This window comes from Sesamum indicum, linkage group LG3, assembly GCF_026168435.1.
Source record: "Sesamum indicum cultivar Baizhima isolate 11 linkage group LG3, ASM2616843v1, whole genome shotgun sequence".
Classification (NCBI taxonomy): domain Eukaryota; kingdom Viridiplantae; phylum Streptophyta; class Magnoliopsida; order Lamiales; family Pedaliaceae; genus Sesamum; species Sesamum indicum.
The window spans coordinates 20,646,207-20,666,932 of record NC_142659.1 but is presented as its reverse complement, the minus strand read 5'-3'; the positions used below and the strand labels follow the sequence as shown (position 1 = coordinate 20,666,932).

Genomic DNA, 20,726 nt, shown 5'->3' with positions numbered 1-20,726 from the left:
TCAATAAATATTATAAAAATACGGCAAAATTATATTTGTCAAATTTAATTACTAATCAAAACTCAAATAATTTTTAAAAAATTACAAAAGATGAAGTATATAATTTTATATTTTTTATTATTAAATTATTATAACGTGAAATACATTCTTTTAAATTTGCATGTTTTTCACAAGTAAAGGCATATAAGGAAGAAATTTTTTACTACTACCTTAGACAAATTGATGTGATAGTGTACCCCACCTCTTAGACGGGATGAATTATTTCATAAATTAGGATTATTTTGACCGGGTTCAATATTAATATCGGGCTCTATTACTGTAACGTATGATTATGTATGATACGCAATTTCATCATACCTAATTATATAACCCAAAAATCTGTTAAAAAAATCATAGCATTCTCAATATAGAAATTCATCAGAGTACCCTATTTTACGGACATACATATGAATTTTGTGGTTTAGAGGTTTCCAAGACTTTATGTTCTGTTTCTCAATAAAAATTGTGAGGTTATGAAAATTGTCTCTATCTCTTTATCACTGTATATAAGAAGTTGTGAAGTCCCATATTTCCATCATATTATAAAATCTCCAAACCCCCTCCCCCCAGCAAAAAAGCAAAAAAAAACAAACTCCACATCAAAAGGAAATAATGGGTTCTTCAGTGAAATTATCATTGCTCCTCTTCTTCACTTGCTCTCTCTTTGTTCAAATAACAATCGGTATGTCTTTCAATCTGTTAGATTTTCGTCTCATTTATAATAATATGATTGAATAGTTTTTAATTTTTATTTTATTCAGCTGAGGACGTGATTTGTGAGAATTTGCCCACAAATTTATGTTCTTTCGCAATTGCATCATCTGGAAAGAGGTGTGTGTTGGAGAACCACAAAAATGCGCATGGCAAAACGTGTAAGACATCAGAGGTTGTGGTGGACAAATTATCTGGATACATTGAGACAGATGAGTGCGTGAAAGCATGCGGTGTTTGTCGTGAATCCGTTGGGTTATCCTCCGACGCCTTTCTCTCATCCAAGTTCACTGCGCATCTCTGTTCTCCTGCTTGCTACCATAAGTGCCCTAACATTGTCGATCTTTTTTTCAATCTTGCTGCAGGCGAAGGTAATTTTTCTTTAATTATTCCATATAAAATATTAATTACTTTTGTTATTGTTATTATTCCTTGCTTGTTTGTTGCGGATTTCTTGAAGCTTAATCGAAGCATATACTCGATCATTTTTTTGACACGCAAACACCCAAAGTTCGAACATGAAATACTTCATAAAGAAGTCTTGTGCACGAACTATTAGAGTGTCCTCCTGATGATGCACATATTCGATTATTAATTAAATAAATGTTATAAATTGTGTAGGAGTATCTTTGCCAGCTCTATGTAAGAACCAAGAAGACAAACATCGAGAAATGTTGGCAAGTTTGAGCGGTGACGGCGTCAACCCTGGTCCGGCAGCTGCTCCTACACCAGCATCTTTATAATTTCTGTAATCAAAGATTATAAACTCAATCGTAAACTCATCATTCATTAATTTTATGGAGATATTATAAATAATGTAATAGAAAATTTTGTGATGTAATTAAGTAATTCATTATATAGCGAGTATTAAATATGTACTTTTATAATATATAAATAATATCTTTTATGTGATTGATCACATGTTATCAAATTCGAATAGAGCATGTAAAATTAATGGCCCAAACCAAAGGCGGTTTTTTACTTGGACGGCCAAATCACTTATTGGCCCACTGGGCCACTCAATCCGCTGACCCGATTCACTACCAGGATTGACCCGGCAGCCTCACTACTTAAACCTAAATCTGCCAAACCCTAATTCATTTTCCCCCCTTTCCTTCGACTGCTCCTCTTCTTCTTCCCTTAATCGATTTGTGGGAATCTCCCCTGTCTCCTTGTCTTCTGCTCTTGCCTCTTCTCCATAATGATCGTTAGCGTGCCTTCAATGAACAGCCTCTTTATATGGCTGGTTCATTGCGGCTCTTGGGTAAGTTAACTGATAGAAACTCTCTCTCTCTCTCGTTCTCGTCTTCTCTGTAAAAACCCTAAACAGCCTTTGTGGCCTTTCCTCAGTGGATCCTTTCGGTGGAACCTTTGTGGTTCAAAGTAGCCTGTGTGGCTTAAGTGATTTGAGCAACCGATAAAAGGTTGTGACCTTTGGCCTCGGTAGGCCTTGGGTCTTAAAGGCTCTGAGCCGTGGTATTCTCTGTTATGTTTCCCCGTTATATTACTGCTATATTTCCCTTAGCATTTGTAATTCTGTTCTTGTAGGGCGATTGTAATTCATATTAGAAAGGCCTGTAATAATTTTTGTTTCTGTAATTATTCATATTGTAATATTGCCGGAGACCGATTCACTTCTAACAGAGCAAATCATCTTCTTCTTTTTTTCTACAATTTACCTTATAGTAGAAAGCATTGATGGTTGAAGAAGACGGCTTAATTCTGTTTTCTAATTTTGGATTTCTTTTATTTTATTGATTATTTGATTTTTTATTTTTGAAAACTAAAGAAAAAAACATAAATGCGTAAAAAGATTCTGTAAAAATTGCTGAAAATTTTGTTTTATATTTTCGTATTTTCCAAGGCAAGATAAAACACACTCAATGTTTGTTTTTGTGTTTTTACACCTTATTTGTGTGTTTTTTTTTTCAACTTTCTATATATAATATATATACACTTATACATATAATATAAAAGAGACATGATTTGACAATAAACAGTGATTTTTGTATTTAAAAGATACAATATTTATATATATATTTATATATAAAAAGATATACGAAAAAGATATAATTTGATAATGAACAGTGATTTTTATCTCTCAAATCCCAACATCAAAACCTAAACCACTTATTTTAAAATATTTTAAATTACCTCAAAATACAAATCCAAACATATAATCTATTTTCAACACACTTATTTATCTCTATTTTTCTCTCTTTTATCTCCAAATCATAAAATAAAACAATCCAAACACTATTCAAATTTCTTCCGCAGTGTGAAGACCATCAAATTGAATATGTATAAATGGGATGGACATATTGCGAAACCACATGATGATGATTTGATGATTTTCACTATCCCAATCCTCAAGTCGTTCAATGAATTTGGTATTTGTTTCATCTTTTTCTTGGGCTGATTTGGTGATATCACTAGCGACGCTACGCCAAAATTTCGTTCCAATCAAAAAACTTTCACAGCTCATGTCCACAAATTGTTCTAAGATGGTGGCAACAGGTGAAGCAATTTCTAGTTTATCCATATGAAGTATGACACAGATAAAAATATGTAACAAAAGTGACAAGTAACTGAAATAATGGAACGGAACGGAGTACCAACTGCAAAATCAATTGTGATGAACCAACAACAATCGTGCAACAAGAACAGAAGGGTTGCCCGTGGTGAGGAGGGCCGCGGTGTTGGGGGGGGGAGATAGCGGGTGGCAGGGAGGGCTGCAGTGTTGGAGGAAGATGGTGGCAGCGGTAGCAGCCAGGGAGAGGAGGCACGGCGAGGGACTCATGGTGTTGGGGCACAGAGGGACTGGCGGTGTTGGATATGTATCAATACTACCTGCCTTGGATTTGCTAGAACAAGAACAGGAAAAATCAATGCAAAGATTGTTAGTTTTCGTTCGGATTAATTACATTACGAAATTCTTAATTATATTCTAGATATTACTATCAGTTTGTTCATAAATGGAAGAATAGTTTTATATAGATATATAGGCGAGGTTTGTGTAATTATACAAATATCAGATGTATATATATGAACTTAAATATTTCAAATATTTTATACTTTGTGATATGATCATATGACATTAATAATTATGTCCTAAGGTAATTTTGTCAAGTCCACAATTTATCCTTTTTAACAATTATAAAAAAATCAAGTAATTAAGTACAATATAAAATCTATCACACCATAATCATCCAATACTACGTGCAAAGTAAACAAAAATATTAAATAATCATCTCACCAAGTAATCTAATAGTAATCGTGAAATTATCCTACCCCTCTTAATCCCATAAAAAAATGGTAAATTATATTACCACCTTACGAGATTAGACCAAATTACATGAACACTCCCCGTGTTCTATAAAATTACAATGAGGGGTGTTGGTGCAATATTTGTCAGGAGGTGTTTGTGTAAGTTTTGCATTTGAATAGAGAATATAGTTGTAATTATAATCGTAACCACAAAGGGTGTTGCTATAATTTTATAAGAGTTAATAAATATTTATGTATTTTGATATAATCTTATGAAGTGTCAATATATTTATCCTTAAAAAAATAAAAAAGTAAATTATGCTAAGCAAACAGGCTTTACCAACGGAGAGGGCCGACGAACTGGGCTTCAAGACTTGACGAAATGCGGATATGGAACGACGGGCAGCGAAGGAACCAACAAGATGAAGTAAATTATATCATTGACGTGCACATGATTAACAGCAAAAAATGTCGAGGAATTTAATTTTTATGTATTTTGTTATGTATTGTGGAGATAGAGAGTTAAAAATAGATATATATATACATACATATGTGTTGGAGATGGTGTATATTTAAATTTATTTTTAGAGATAATTTAAAATAAGTGTTGCGTGTTCGATGTTGTGTTTTGGAAGACAAAAGTCACTGTTTATTGGTCAAAATCATGTCTCTTTTATATGTAATTATATATGTGTTTGTGTATTTATGCCAAATGAGATGTGGTGTTTTTATATGAAAATAAACATTGAATATGTTCCGACTCATTCTTGAGATGGGCGGAAAATGAAAGCAAGTGGACCCCACTATAAACTTGTAGACAAATATATTATATCCCACGCTCCTCTTTATTGTAGCAACTGATCAATATGATTATTGTCCTATAACTTTGATCTGAATTCATTCCGATCCTTTATTTTTGGCAATATTATAACATTAGTCCTTATATATCAATTTTGTGTTGATTTGATCTTTTAGCCTAATTTATGACTCTTTTGTCATAGACTAATAGTAAATAATAACGCTCTAAATGTAATACAAATAAATATTCTTTCGATAAATTATATATTTATCCTAAATAAGGTATTTATCTTTTTTCTATATATTACTATTTAATATATTTATATATACTATACAATAAAATATGTGTTAAAGGATATTTTGTGATTTTAATGAAGTAATATTTTTTATATATTTTATTATTAAACTATTATAGTTTAAAATACATTTTTTTAAACTGACATGTTTTTCTCAAGGCATATAAGGAAGAAAATATTTTAATCCCACGATAAACTAATTAATGGGATAGTATATCCCACCATATGGGATATAATATCCCCATAAATTAGGATAATTAAAATCGATTAGTATTAGTATTAGTATCGAATTCTAATACTGTCAACAAATGTAAAATTATGCATGATAAGTAATTTTATCATATATAATTACACGAATTAAATCAGACCTAATCTGGGACTCAAGAATTCTTGTTGAAGATCTTGAGTTCAAATTTTGGGTGCATATATTTGTAAAAAAAAAAAAAAAGGGACACCTAAAAGAATTATTGCATTCTTAATATAGAAATTCATCAATTACCCTATTTTAAGGACATACATATGAATTTTGTGGTTTAGAGAATTCGAAGACTTTGTATTCTGTTTTTTCAATTAAATTTGTGAGGTTATAAAAATTTTCTCCCTTTCTCTTTCTCTCTCTATCACTGTATATAAAGTAGTTATCCCATTCAACATTTCCATCACATCAGAAAATATCCAACCCCCCCCCCCCAAAGAAGAGAAAAAGAATCCCCACATCAAAAGAAAATAATGGGTTCTTCAATGAAATTATCATTGGTCCTCTTTTTTACTTGCTCTCTCTTTGTTCAAAGAACACTAGGTATGCCTTTCTTGTAAATTTAAGTATTGTGTTAGATTTTTTTATCATTTTGATTGTCAAAATAATGAACAAATAAATATGTTATGATATGTATTAATTTTATATACATCATTTATAATAATATGATTGAATAATTTTCTTAATTTTTATTTTATACAGCGGATGTGATTTGTGAGAATTTGCCCACAAACTTGTGTTCTTTTGCAATTGCATCATCTGGGAAGAGGTGTGTGTTGGAGAATTGCAAAAATGCACAAGAAAAAAAGTGTAAGACATCAGAGGTTGTGGTGGAGAAATTATCTGGATATATTGAGACAGATCAGTGCGTGAAAGCATGCGGCGTTTGCCGTGAATCCGTCGGAATATCCTCCGACACATTTCTCTCATCAGAGTTCACTGCCCGTCTCTGTTCTCCTGCTTGCTACCATAATTGCCCTAACATTATCGACCTATTTTTCAACCTTGCTGCCGGTGAAGGTAATTACCTTTAATTATTCCATATAAAATATTAATAGTTAATTATATTTTTTCATATGAACTATGATCATTTTTACACTTTGGCATCTAAATTTTTCTTTGTCAACTTACAATCTCAACTTTATAAAATTTTGCACTTTGCCATTTGTAACTCTTTTTCAACCAAAGTTTTTATTGAGAAACTAGCACATGCAATACACATGTGAGATTTAAGGGTTATATAATGTGATATTTTTACATATGCACAACATGTGATGTTTTTTTAGTAGAAAAATCAACAAATAGACGGTCATATATGGCATAGCTCAAATTTCACATAGTTGAAATGGTAAGTGATACAAAAAAAAATATTTGATGGCAAAATATAAAAACAGACATAATTAGAATATCAAAATGTAATTTATCCAAATATTAATTACTAATCTTTTTTATTATACCTTGCTTGTTTATTCCAAAATTTCTTGAAACTTAATTAAAGCATATATTCGATCATTTATTTTTGTTGATATGCACGCACCCAAGATTTAAACATAAGACCTCCCATAGATGTCTTGTGCCAAACTATTGGCATGCCCCTTGGGGACGCATATATTCAATGATTAATTGAATAGATGTTATAAACTATGTAGGAGTATCTTTGCCAGCTCTTTGCAAGAACCAAGAAGAAAAACATCGAGAAATGTTGGCAATTTTGAGCAGTGGTGATGTCATCCCTGGTCCAGTTGCTGCTCCTCTTGTTGCTCCTGCACCAGCATCTTTATAATTTTTTTTATTAGAAATTATAAATTCAATTGTAATCTCATCATTCATTAATTTCTATGGAGATATTATTACTAAATTAACAGAACATTTAGTCTAAATTAGATTGATGAAATCAAGTTAATTATATGATGAATGTATTACTTCTGCATTTTTATAATATATAAAATAATATTTTTGATGTGATTGATCACTTAGTTTTATTTATATAAAATAACATTGAACTTTTGCCATCTGAATAGTGGAAATGAGAGAGAGAGAGAGAGAGCAACTGCAAAAATGGAGGAGAGAGAGTGGCCGCAGAAATTGAGAAAATGGAAGAGAGAGAAGAGAGGAATTCAAAAATGAGAGAAAAGAGAGGGCGGCAAAAAGTTTCCGTTAAAATAAATATAAATGTATTAAATAGAAATTAGATAATCACCTAAAAATATAATTGTTACAAAATCAATTTAAAATAAGAATTATTACAGTACAATTTAGTTTAGAAACTCTTTTTTTTTTTAAATTTTAAGACCATGTACACGATACTTTGAACCATTACAGAAGACAAAATATTATTTAGTTTCTTACGCTAGAAATTCGTACATAAAACATTTTCAACTAATTTTACATAATAAAAAAATATATTTTTTAAAACCACTTTTTGGAGTGGCTTTCGATTTATTTTTAACATTGTGTCGAATTTTAGGAATAGTATTTGTAACTGTGAAGTGCCCGTTCGAGTTGAAAATATTTTGTAATAGCTTCATTAAAACCGTTCGAAATTTGGAACAAATGTTGCTACGTACTTGCAACAATAACAAATATTGATTTTTTTTTCAAATTTTTTATTCAGTCCAAATATATTTTTATATGGACCGGCTCGTGCAATGATTTTTATAAAACCAAATTGTTACGTTTGAAATTCCGCCTAAAAATTTTTAACCTTCCCCATATATTTTCCTGTTTTGGAATGGCTTTGCTGATGCAATTTGGATATCAACTTGTTTCGTTCTTTTTTTTTTGGGGGGGGGGGGGGAAGGGGGGTTTGTTTTTGGTGAAATTTTTTTTATTCAATAATAATAAATTTTTAAGAAACTAATTAACATGCGAGAATATATACAGACACTAATATTATTTGACTGGTCTAGCAACCGTCGACAAATGAGATCCATTACACTCGTTGTACCATGACTTGTCGGCAATTTGCACTATATCAAAAAAGCATCTTACAATTCAGACAGATAATCATAGGGTGTCCCACCATACTACGAAATATGACCAACATCAATAGAACAGGAGCTTGTCTCCTTATTAGGCACACCCTCGCGGTATAACAAAAAGAATTTGGTTCAGCTACATCAAAAATCATCCTCTGGGCTTAAAATATATTGGTCATCATCCAGTGCATAGTTGCCTCCTCAGCAATTGGGATTTGCTCCGAGGGCTAGATTGGGACCAGCACTGCATCGAAGTACTCATGCACCATCTCCACTCCATGGCAAGTTCAATTATAGTATTCCGGCATAAACTCTTTAACACATAAGCTAAAATTGACCTGGTCTGGGGTTTGAAACCTTTTATTTTTGCACTTACAACATGAACGCTTAAAATATTCTTTTGCATGTGCTATTGATTTGCGAGTTGCCCTAAGATAGTTATCTATGCTAGTTATGATAATGATGAAATCATTGCTTATTTTTTAAGGTGATTGTTCTTTGATCTGCTGTCATACAAACTGTCTATTTTTATTTAGGTCCAGTAACTTACTAAATTGCTTACTTTTAGTTCTCTGTCAGCTTTTCGGACAATTTTATCCCTATGCAACTTTTGAAAGGCAGTTTTAATCTATATGTACTCATAAGGGTAAAATTGTTCGAAAATCTGCAAGAGAACTAAAAGTAAGCAATTTAGTAAGTTACTGGACCTAAACAAAAATGGGCATAGTTATCGGATTAAAATTAAAATTAGACATACTTAGCGAATTAAAATAATACTTTTTCCTATATAATATTTGATTTGACGTATTGTCTGTGTGATACTTCATGTAATAATATAATATTGTGTTTAATTGAAGGAATTACGAATACTTGATTAAATGTAAAAAGATCGTTAAGGGTTATCATTTTTTAAGTTATTTTTATTTTAACATTGTAACTAGTGAATAATCACAAAAGATAAAAGTCCTCTCAGTATTTATTAAAACACGGTTTTTAAAATAATAATTTCTGTTGATATTTTCTTTTTCTTTTTTTTCTACATTTATATGAAACAAAAGTCCAAAATAGACATTTAACAATAATAAATAAAATAATAGAAACGAAGGTTTAATTTTTTAAAAAAATGTTATAAAAGTACGGCAAAAATTATATTTTTTTGAAACTTGATAACTAATTAATACTTAAATGTTTTTAAGAAGTTCTAAAGAAATCAACTAATATTTATTTATTTTATTATTAAATAATTATAGTTTGATATACATTCTTTAAAACATGTATATATTTCACAATTAAGGAACATAAGGAAGAAATTTTTTAATCCCGCCTTACACTAATTGATGGAATAGTGTATTCCACCTCTGAGACGGGACGCACTATCTTATAAATTAAGATTGCTAAAACGGGATCAATTATTAATATCAAACTCTAATACTGTGAACCAAATATATAATTATGTATGAGAAACAAATTTATCATGTTAATCACACAAATCAAAAGAGACCTAATTTAGGATACAAGATTTCTTGTTGAACATTTTAAGTTCAAATTTTGGATGTATTTGTTTGTTAAAAAAAAAATACACCTAAACAAAATTGTAGCATTCTCAATATAGAAATTCTTGGATTACCCTATTTTAAGGCATACATATGAATTTTGTGGTTTAGCGAATTCGAAGACTTTATATTCTATTTCTCAATTAAATTTCTGAGGTTATAAAAACTCTCTCTCTCTCTTTATCACTGTATATAAAGAAGTTGATCCATCCAATATTTTCATCACATCAAAAAATCTCCAACACCCCCACCCCCCCCCCCCCCAACAAAAAAAAAAGAGCAAGAGCAAAGAAAAAGAAACCCCATATCAAAAGGGAATAATGGGTTTTTCAATGAAATTATCATTGGTCCTCTTCTTTACTTGCTCTCTCTTGGTTCAGAAAACATTAGGTATGTCGGTCATATTAATTTAAATACTGTGTTTGACTTTTGTAGAATTTTGATTCTCAAAATAATGAAAATAAATATGTTTTATACATACATGTACACATACATACATATTATTCTTTCATTTATCATAATATGACTGATCGATTTTTTAATTTTTATTTTATACAGCGGATGTGGTTTGTGAGAATTTGCCCACAAACTTGTGTTCTTTTGCGGTTGCATCATCTGGGAAGAGGTGTGTGTTGGAGATTTGCAAAAATGCACAAGGAAAAAAGTGTAAGACATCAGAGGTTGTGGTGGAGAAATTATCTGGATACATTGAGACAGATCAGTGTGTGAATTCGTGCGGTGTTTGCCGTGAATCCGTCGGACTATCCTCCGATGCCTTTCTCTCATCGAAGTTCACTGCCCATCTCTGTTCTCCTGCTTGCTACCATAATTGCCCTAACATTGTCGACCTCTTTTTCAACCTTGCTGCTGGCGAAGGTATTTACCTTTAATTATTCATATGAAATATTAACTATTTTTTTATTATTATTCCTTGCTTGTTTGGTGTGGATTTCTTGAAGCTTAATCGAAGCATATACTTGACCATTTTTTTAACACGCACACACCGAAAATTCAAACACGAGATATTTCATAAAGAAGTTTTGTGTAGGAACCATTAGATTGTCCCCTCGAACGCATATATTCGATCATTAACTACATAGATGTTATAAACTGTGTAGGAGTATCTTTGCCAGCTCTTTGCAAGAATCAAGAAGAAAAACATCGAGAAATGTTGGCAATTTTGAGCAGTGGCGGCGTCAACCCTGGTCCAGTAGCTGCTCCTGCACCAGCATCTTTATGATTTCTGTAATCAAAGATTATAAACTCAATGTAAACTCATCATTCATTAATTTTTATGGAGATATGATTAATAATTTAATAAAAGATTTAGTCCGAATTAGAATGATGAAATTAATTTCATTATAGAACCAGCGTATTAATTATGTATTTTTGTAATATAAATAATATTTTTGATGTGATTGGTCTCATATCATCAAATTTGGTTGGATCAAAATCTTCTCCTTCTTTTAGAAAACATTGTTGGTTGAAGAGTATGGCTTAATTCTGTTTTCTAATTTTGGATTTTTTAATTTTTTGATTATCTTGTTTTTTCTGTTTTTGAAAACTAAAGTAAAAAAAGAATATTCCTATAAAAGTTGGTGAGAGAATGAAGGAAAAATTGCTGAAAAATTATTGGTTGATGGTGAAAATTTTAATTTTGATGCAATATCGAATTGATATATACTACAACTAATCAAAATTAAACTAATTAACTATGTTAAAATTTAAAATAAGAAAATATCAAAAACAATGCAAAAATCAATTTCTTATAAACAACTCCACCATTTACAATATTCAACAATTTTTTTTCCAAATAATTTGTAGCTACTAAATGCATTACTAATTTTAGGATTTTATCCCGTCACTGCGAGCAAAAATGAAAGAGAAATTGTCATAAAAGATTGTACCGAGCTTATTGTTCAAGTTTATTTGAATTATTATCGAACTTCAAAACTTGCGTTTGAATGAGCTAATCGAGTTTAAATTGGATTAGACGTAAGTTGAATTTAAATAATTTAATATTTTTAAATATATTTTATTATTTTTCCAATAATCGAATCGATATGATCGTGAGCGTTGCAATAAAGAATTTGCCTGGCTACATGAGAAAGCTTCTCAATACAGATATTCCTAGCAACCCAACAAGTGGAGATTAATTTTTGCTTCCCGATTGAGTGAGATGGCGGGGCGTTGGGGGTGGGAAGGGGGGAAGAGATGGCGGCAAAGGGATCTTTTGTGGAAGAATATGTAGGTTAGATATATTTTACCTCTTGAACTATACTCGAAGTTTCATTCATCCCGAAACTAATAAATGTAATATTCATCCCCTTTATTTATTTATCAGAACAAAAAATACCCTTATGTATGCATGTCTACTTTTATGTTTCGAGTAGATTTTAAATATTTTGCACATTAATTTAATATCAAATTATTTTTTTCATTAAAAAAATATTTTGAATTGAAATATTGAAAGAGTAATTAATAACTTGAGCAATATTATGTCAAATTAAAGTCATAAAGTAGGGGAATTTATTAAAAAAATGCCAAAAACCACATTTTTTATATATAAAAAAAAATTCTCTATGTCACCGCAGTTAGCCACCGTAGTGGCAGAGTTTTTAAAAAAAATTATTTTTTATGTGTCACCGCGGTCAGTGACCGCGGTGGCAGGAATATTTTATAAAAAAAAAACAAAACAGTGAAGAACCGTTATCCTAGATAGCGGTTCTTCACTGAATGTCAAAAAAAAAAAGGAGTCAAACCTGCAGCCTGCAATTTTGCAGGCTGCAAGCTGCAGGCTGAGCCACCGTGCTTGTGGCTCAGCTTTAATTTGGCCACACTATTACAGTGTGGCCCGTGACAATAATATACAATTGCAGCTCAAACTATTTAAGTGTGAGCTGCAATCCTTGTTCTTCACCACACTTCAGCAACATTTTCTCTGCAATCCTTGTTCTTCAACATTCAGCAACATTTCCTCAGCAAATTTTCTTGTTCTTTCTCTTCCTTCTTCTTTAACATTTCCCGGCCAATTTTATTGTTCTTGTTCCCGGTCAGGATTCCATTTTTGCAATGCTGCCATATATTTGGGCAGCTTCTGAACAGAACTCTCCCAAGTGCCGTACACTTGTTCTCTAGGTCTTATGATATGGGACTTCAAAATTAAATTTATCTTTCACAATCTGCTGGACATGTTTTATATCACAGGATGGGTCTTGACGAACCATACCCAGCAGATGTGTTGCGATCATACTTTTTCCTAAGTTACCGTGGTCAATAGAAATCTCATTCATCAGACATGTATGTGGTCCGACATACCTGGTAACTTTAAATAATCCCATGTTGGATTTGAATATGGCCCTTAGCATCCAACAGCACCCAGTCTGTGCTTCATATTTGCAGGCGACTTTCCATAATTTTTTGTTGCTCTCCACCACTCGGTATTCTCGTCTTGTAAATCGAACCGAGTAATCTTGTACACTTCCTTTCAAATGGTCCTTACTTTTAAACACCATTCCCTTGGCGAGCTCTCCAATGTTTGAGTCATAAAAGTTGCCCCACCTACTAGTAGGGATATCAATCGAGTCTACAAGGACTTCTGGATGTGTTGTGCTGAAAAATGGAACTTCTGGATATAGGTTCATTCTGTCGGGCACGGCAGGCATGTTCAAATCAAAATGCTCTTGTGCATTCTCACCAAGAACTTCTATCATAACAGGTATACTTACATCACCATCATCGTCATTATTCTGGTCAATCTGGTATTCTAATTTGACCTCATCTGGTTCTGAGTCAGCTTGCTCAGTGTTCAACAAGCTATCGGCTTCAAGGTCGGCATCTTCATCATTGTATTCAGATGAACCCGCATAATTCGATGGATATGCATAATCCGATGAACCTGAATATGCATTTGTCCCTGCATATGATGATGGGCCTGCATACGATGATGGACTTGCATAATCTTCATTAATACCAAATCGCCCCATTTCTTGAGTTACTACTAGTAAGCTCGGCAAATCTTGGGTTATCATAGACATATACGTTCCCTAATCACCAACAGCTGAGTCATCTGATACAATATTTTGCAGAACTTTCTCCGCTTCGACAAAAATATCAATCGACACATATCCATTCACCGAATTTAAAATTGCATATCACGATCCTTCTTAATTGCCAACAACATCTCATTCATTTGGCCAAAATTAAATGTTATGTATTTAAAGAATATATGCAATTTAAAATTATTCCTATCCATACCAATTTCTTCATATAAAATTAACTCTAACTCAGCAAATGTAGTACTACGAGAAATTTGCATGAATCCGAGTAGAGGTCGATCATAACTTATAGAACCATTCGAATTGATTTGTTGACTTCCAAAATATATAACAATATCAACAGTGTTTTGCTCCGCCATATCTTCAGAACAAAATAAAATACACATCAATATAAATTTTTTTTCATAATATAATAAGATATTTAAAAAAAGAACAAATAACACAAAAATTTAATAAATAACTTATTGTACCCCTTTTCAATTGTAAATCTTCAAATAACAAGTGAAGAAATTTTAGAAGAATTGCGAGATATGGTGGTGTATGAATTTTCGAAGGCTGATTTTGAGAGTGTAAGGGATAAGAAACTGAATGTTAATTTTTTGAAGCTGCTTCTTCTGATTTTTCAGTGTGTATGAATGTGAGAATAGCGTCCGATTTATATAGTTAAAAAAATCGCGCTAAGCAATCGCGGTGCCACAGACGATAATGCAGAAAAATTGATTGTCACCGCACTAAGAAAGCGCGGTGTCAGACACTGGAAAAGAAAAATTGATTGTCACCGCGCTAAGATAGCGCGGTGTCAGAGGCCAAAAATTCAAACGGCAAAAATGTGCCACTACGGTAGCTGACCGCGATGGCTAATTAAAAAAAAAATTTTAAATGTCAGTGCCACCGCGGTTGCTTACCGCGGTGGCTATTAAAAAAAATATCAATGCCACCGCGGTGGTGTTAAAATCTGCAAAATATCATTGCCACCGCGGTCACTAACCGCGGTGGCACATTAAAAAATATTTTTTTAATAAAATCTATGTCACCGCGGTTAGCCACTACGGTGACATAGAGAAATTTTTTTTTTTTTAATAAAATTTGTGGCACCGCGGTGCCACTTAATTTTCTAAAGCCTTCAATTTCACCCTACTTTACTAATTTTTTTTTTTGGCATTTTTTAAATAAATTCTCCCATAAAGTAGTATGATAAATACAAGACAAATGCTAATTATGAACTAAAAAAGAAGTTATTAGTTAGCTAATTAAATGAGACTTGACTTTCTTGACTAATGGATGAGTATATTCTATTAACTTACATAAAGAAAATTAAAAATTAAAGAAATGTTGCATATTTTTTTATTTAAAAAAAAAAGAAGAAATACACTTTTGTTCTAATTTCTGTAAAGTTATGTATTAAAAAATGGAGATGGAATTATTCATATTTATCTAAAAATTATAGATTGAGTAGTTGATAATTGAAGTTTCAAAAGTTAGTAATATCTTTTTACATTCAAAATTCGTGTGTATTATTTTACTCATTTATTACTTAATTTAAATTTTTAATCAAAATTAAAATACATTAACAGAATAATTTACGTTGAACTTAAGATGAAAATTTAGAAAATACTTGTGTTTTATTAAATATATATATATACACAAGGGCAAATTTGTCCAACTATTTAATCTAAGGGGATTAAGTGTTACAATTATTAATTTAGAGGGATAAATCAACGCGTCATTTAGTTAAAGGGGGTAAAGTGTAGTTAACCCTATAAAAAATTTCAATATTGAAAATATTTTATACTTTGTGATATGACCACACGACATCAGTGTCTTTGTCCTATCATAGGGTAATTTTGTCAATTCCACAATTTATGCCTTTTAGCAATTATAAAAAGTAAATACAAAATAAAATCATCACACAGTATTAAATGATCATCTTACCCAGTATCCCAACATTAATTATAAAATTATGGGACCCTTCTTAATCCCATAAAGAAAGACTAAGATATGCTAAGCAAATTATAAAAGGCAATAGTAAATATTGATATGAACCAAAAGTTCAAAATAGACATGTAATAATTAAAAAAAAAAAAACAAAGAACAAATGTTTAGTTTTTTTCAATAAATATTATAAAAATACGGCAAAATTATACTTTGTCAAATTTAATTACTAATCAAAAAACTCAAATAATTTTTAAAAAATTACGAAAGATGAAGTATATAATTTTATATATTTTATTATTAAATTATTATAACGTGAAATACATTCTTTTAAATTTGCATGTTTTTCACAAGTAAAGGCATGTAAGGAAGAAATTTTTTACTACTACCTTAGACAAATTGATGTGATAGTGTACCCCACCTCTTAGATGGGATAAATTATTGAAAAAAATATTATTTTAACCCGCTAAGTATGCCTAATTTTAATTTTAGTCTGATAACTATGTCCATTTTTTTAGGTCCAGTAACTTACGAAATTGCTTACTTTTAGTCCTCTGGCAAATTTTCAGACAATTTTACCCCTATGAGTGCATATGTACTAAAACTGCCTTTCAAAAGTTGCATAGGGGTAAAATTATCCGAAAATCTGCCAGAAGACTAAAAATAAGCAATTTCATAAGTTACTGGACCTAAACAAAAATGGACATAGTTATCGGATTAAAATTAAAATTATGCATACTTAACTAAAATAATACTTTTCCCTAAATTATTTCATAAATTAGGATTATTTTGATCGAGTTTAGTATTAATATCAGGCTCTAATATTATGATGTATGATACGCAATTTCATCATACCTAATTATATAACCCAAATATTTGTTAACAAAAAATTATAGCATTCTCAATATAGAAATTCATCAGAGTACCCTATTTTACGGACATACATATGAATTTTGTGGTTTAGAGGTTTCCAAGACTTTATGTTCTGTTTCTCAGTTAAAATTGTAAGGTTATAAAAATTGTCTCTATGTCTTTATCACTGTATATAAAGAAGTTGTGACGTCCCATATTTCCATCATATTATAAAATCTCCAAACCCCCTCCCCCCACCAAAAAAGCAAAGAAAAATAAACGCCACATCAAAAGGAAATAATGGGTTCTTCAGTGAAATTATCATTGCTCCTCTTCTTCACTTGCTCTCTCTTTGTTCAAAGAACAATCGGTATGTCTTTCATGTAAATTTAAATAATCTGTTAGATTTTCGTCTCATTTATAATAATATGATTGAATAGTTTTTAATTTTTATTTTATTCAGCTGAGGACGTAATTTGTGAGAATTTGTCCACAAATTTGTGTTCTTTCGCAATTGCATCATCTGGAAAGAGGTGTGTGTTGGAGAACCACAAAAATGCGCATGGCAAAACGTGTAAGACATCAGAGGTTGTGGTGGACAAATTATCTGGATACATTGAGACAGATGAGTGTGTGAAAGCATGTGGTGTTTGCCGTGAATCCGTTGGGTTATCCTCCGACGTCTTTCTCTCATCGGAGTTCACTGCGCATCTCTGTTCTCCTGCTTGCTACCATAAGTGCCCTAACATTGTTGACCTTTTTTCCAATCTTGCTGCCGGTGAAGGTAATTTTCTTTAATTATTCCATATAAAATATTAATTACTTCTGTTATTGTTATTATTCCTTGCTTGTTTGTTGCGGATTTCTTGAAGCTTAATCGAAGCATATACTCGATCATTTTTTTGACACGCAAACACCCAAAGTTCAAATATGAAATACTTCATAAAGAAGTCTTGTACACGAACTATTAGAGTGTCCTCCTGATGATGCACATATTCGATTATTAATTAAATAAATGTCATAAATTGTGTAGGAGTATCTTTGCCAGCTCTATGTAAGAACCAAGAAGACAAACATCGAGAAATGTTGGCAATTTTGAGCGGTGGTGGCGTCAACCCTGGTCCGGCAGCTGCTCCTACACCAGCATCTTTATAATTTCTGTAATCAGAGATTATAAATTGAAGTGTAAACTCATCATTTATTAATTTTATGGAGATATTATAAATAATGTAATAGAAAATTTAATTCAAATTAGAATGATGTAGTAAGTAATTAATTATATAGCGAGTATTAAATATGTATTTTTATAATATATGAATAATATTTTTTATGTGATTGATCACATATTATCAAATTCGAACAGTGCAAATCATGTTCTTCTTGTTCTTCTTCTACAATTTACCTTATAGTAGAAAGCATTGATGGTTGAAGAAGACGGCTTAATTCTGTTTTCTAATTTTGGATTTCTTTTATTTTATTGATTATCTGATTTTTTTATTTTTGAAAACTAAAGAAAAAAACATAAATGCGTAAAAAGATCCTGTAAAAATTGCTGAAAATTTTGTTTTATATTTTCGCATTTTCCAAGGCAAGATAAAACACACTCAATGTTTGTTTTTGTGTTTTTACACCTTATTTGTGTGTTTTTTTTTCAACTTTCTGTAAATAATATATATATACACTTATACATATAATATAAAAGAGACATAATTTGACAATAAACAGTGATTTTTGTGTCCAAAAAATACAATATTTATATATATACATATTTATATATAAAAAGATTTATGAAAAAAGATATAATTTAATAATGAACAGTGATTTTTGTCTCTCAAATCCCAACATCAAACCTACACCTTTATTTTAAAATATTTTAAATTACCTCAAAATACAAATCCAAACATATCATCTATTTTCAACACACACTTATTTTTCTCTTTTTATCTCCAAATCACAAAATAAAACAATCCAATCACTATTCAAATTTCTTCCGCAGTGTGAAGACCATCAAATTGAATATGTATAAATGGGATGGACGAATTGCGAAACCACATCATGATGATCTGATGATTTTCACTATCCCAATCGTCAAGTCGTTCAATGAATTTGGTAGTTGTTTCATCTTTTTCTTGGGCTGATTTGGTGCTATCACCAGCGACAATACGCCAAAATTTCGTTCCAACGGTCTAATTTTTCTATTTTAAAGTCGTGTTTCCTCCTGAAACCACGGCAGTAACTAAAATAATGGAACGGAACGGAGTATCAACTGAAAAATCAATTGTGATGAACCAACAACAGTCGTGCAATAAGAACAGAAGGGTTAATGCTCGTGGTGAGGAGGGAGGGCTGCAGTGTTGGAGGAAGATGGTGGCAGCGGTAGCAGCCAGGGAGGGGAGGCACGGCGAGGGACTCATGGTGTTGGGGCACCGAGGGACTGGCGTTGTTGGATGTGTATCAATACTACCTGCCTTGGATTTGCTAGAACAAGAACAGGAAAAATCAATGCAAAGATTGTTAGTTTTCGTTCGGATTAATTACATTACGAAATTCTTAATTATATTCTAGATATTACTATCAGTTTGTTCATAAATGGAAGAATAGTTTGTAAGAAATTATATAGATATATATAGATGTATATATATGAACTTAAATATTTCAAATATTTTATACTTTGTGATATGATCATATGACATTAATAATTATGTCCTAAGGTAATTTTGTCAATTCCACAATTTATCCCTTTTAACAATTATAAAAAAATCAAGTAATTAAGTACAATATAAAATCTATCACACCATAATCATCCAATACTACGTTCAAAGTAAACAAAAATATTAAATAATCATCTCACCAAGTAATCTAATAGTAATCGTGAAATTATCCCACCCCTCTTAATCCCATAAAAAATGATAAATTATATTACCACCTTACGAGATTAGATCAAATTACATGAACACTCCTTGTGTTTTATAAAATTACAACTGCACCACCAATGAGGGGTATTGGTGCAATATTTATCAAGAGGTGTTTGTGTAAGTTTTGCACTTGAATAGAGAATGTAATTGTAATTATAATCGTAACCATAAAGGGTGTTGCTATAATTTTATAAGAGATAATAAATATTTATGTATTTTGACCTAATCTTATGGAGTGTCAATACAATTTATCCTTAAAAAAAAGAAAAAGTAAATTATGCTAAGCAAACATTGAAGAAATGGGGATATGGAACGACGAAATGGGGATATGGAACGACGGGCAGTGAAGGAACCAACAAGATGAAGTTAATTATATCATTGACGTGCACATGATTAACAGCAAAAAATGTCGAGGAATTTATTTTTTATGTATTTTGTTATGTATTGTGGAGATAGAGAGCTAAAAATAGATATATATATATATATATATGTGTTGGAGATGGTGTATATTCAAATTTATTTTTAGAGATAATTTAAAATAAGTATTGCGTGTTCAATGTTGTGTTTTGAAAGACAAAAGTCACTGTTTATTAGTCAAAATTATGTATCTTTTATATGTAATTATATATATATATATGCGTGTGTGTGTGTATTTATGCCAAATGAGATGTGGTGTTTTTGTATGAAAATAAACATTGAATATGTTTCGACTCATTCTTGAGATGGGCAAAAAATGAAAGCAAGTGGACCCCACTATAAACTTATAGACAAATATATTATATCCCACGCTCCTCGTTATTGTAGCAACTGATCAACATGATTACATGATAGGTAAAAAGAAAATTTTGTCCTATAACTTTGATCTGAATTCATTCCGGTCCTTTATCTTTGGCAATATTAAATTAGTCCTTATCTAGCTATTTTGCGTTGATTTGGTCCTTTAGCCTAATTTATGACTCTTTTGTCATAGACTAATAGTAAATCATAATGCTCTAAATGTAATACAAATAAATATTCTTTCGATAAATTATATATTTATACTAAATAAGGCATTTATCTTTTTTTCTATAT

General features: G+C 31.1%; 4 protein-coding genes across 4 annotated transcripts; all 4 read left to right on the top strand.

Annotated features, from left to right (window-relative positions):
* Positions 1 to 566: 566 nt before the first annotated feature.
* On the top strand, positions 567 to 2,412 carry LOC105158240 (uncharacterized). Its single transcript, XM_011074914.3, has 3 exons — positions 567 to 721; positions 801 to 1,121; positions 1,372 to 2,412. The coding sequence occupies exons 1-3, from the start codon at positions 652 to 654 to the stop codon at positions 1,491 to 1,493; spliced, it is 513 nt and encodes a 170-aa protein (XP_011073216.1). The 5' UTR covers positions 567 to 651; the 3' UTR covers positions 1,494 to 2,412.
* Positions 2,413 to 5,775: 3,363 nt separating this feature from the next.
* LOC105158241 (uncharacterized) lies at positions 5,776 to 7,327 on the top strand. The gene is made up of 3 exons (XM_011074915.3): positions 5,776 to 5,910; positions 6,070 to 6,387; positions 7,017 to 7,327. The coding sequence occupies exons 1-3, from the start codon at positions 5,841 to 5,843 to the stop codon at positions 7,148 to 7,150; spliced, it is 522 nt and encodes a 173-aa protein (XP_011073217.1). The 5' UTR covers positions 5,776 to 5,840; the 3' UTR covers positions 7,151 to 7,327.
* Positions 7,328 to 10,154: 2,827 nt separating this feature from the next.
* On the top strand, positions 10,155 to 11,311 carry LOC105158242 (uncharacterized). Its single transcript, XM_011074917.3, has 3 exons — positions 10,155 to 10,288; positions 10,457 to 10,774; positions 11,017 to 11,311. Exons 1-3 carry the CDS (start codon positions 10,219 to 10,221, stop codon positions 11,136 to 11,138), a joined length of 510 nt encoding a protein of 169 aa, XP_011073219.2. The 5' UTR covers positions 10,155 to 10,218; the 3' UTR covers positions 11,139 to 11,311.
* Positions 11,312 to 16,971: 5,660 nt separating this feature from the next.
* LOC105158232 (uncharacterized) lies at positions 16,972 to 18,054 on the top strand. The gene is made up of 3 exons (XM_011074907.3): positions 16,972 to 17,110; positions 17,204 to 17,524; positions 17,774 to 18,054. The coding sequence occupies exons 1-3, from the start codon at positions 17,041 to 17,043 to the stop codon at positions 17,893 to 17,895; spliced, it is 513 nt and encodes a 170-aa protein (XP_011073209.1). The 5' UTR covers positions 16,972 to 17,040; the 3' UTR covers positions 17,896 to 18,054.
* The last annotated feature ends 2,672 nt before the right edge of the window (positions 18,055 to 20,726 follow it).

Excerpts from the sequence above, each read along its gene's own strand:
- LOC105158240 (XM_011074914.3), top strand. The coding sequence starts at position 652 with ATGGGTTCTTCAGTGAAATTATCATTGCTCCTCTTCTTCACTTGCTCT. Across the intron at positions 722-800 it reads CTTTGTTCAAATAACAATCG|CTGAGGACGTGATTTGTGAG; the intron begins GTATGTCTTTCA and ends TATTTTATTCAG. Across the intron at positions 1,122-1,371 it reads CAATCTTGCTGCAGGCGAAG|GAGTATCTTTGCCAGCTCTA; the intron begins GTAATTTTTCTT and ends TAAATTGTGTAG.
- LOC105158241 (XM_011074915.3), top strand. The coding sequence starts at position 5,841 with ATGGGTTCTTCAATGAAATTATCATTGGTCCTCTTTTTTACTTGCTCT. Across the intron at positions 5,911-6,069 it reads CTTTGTTCAAAGAACACTAG|CGGATGTGATTTGTGAGAAT; the intron begins GTATGCCTTTCT and ends TATTTTATACAG. Across the intron at positions 6,388-7,016 it reads CAACCTTGCTGCCGGTGAAG|GAGTATCTTTGCCAGCTCTT; the intron begins GTAATTACCTTT and ends TAAACTATGTAG.
- LOC105158242 (XM_011074917.3), top strand. The coding sequence starts at position 10,219 with ATGGGTTTTTCAATGAAATTATCATTGGTCCTCTTCTTTACTTGCTCT. Across the intron at positions 10,289-10,456 it reads CTTGGTTCAGAAAACATTAG|CGGATGTGGTTTGTGAGAAT; the intron begins GTATGTCGGTCA and ends TATTTTATACAG. Across the intron at positions 10,775-11,016 it reads CAACCTTGCTGCTGGCGAAG|GAGTATCTTTGCCAGCTCTT; the intron begins GTATTTACCTTT and ends TAAACTGTGTAG.
- LOC105158232 (XM_011074907.3), top strand. The coding sequence starts at position 17,041 with ATGGGTTCTTCAGTGAAATTATCATTGCTCCTCTTCTTCACTTGCTCT. Across the intron at positions 17,111-17,203 it reads CTTTGTTCAAAGAACAATCG|CTGAGGACGTAATTTGTGAG; the intron begins GTATGTCTTTCA and ends TATTTTATTCAG. Across the intron at positions 17,525-17,773 it reads CAATCTTGCTGCCGGTGAAG|GAGTATCTTTGCCAGCTCTA; the intron begins GTAATTTTCTTT and ends TAAATTGTGTAG.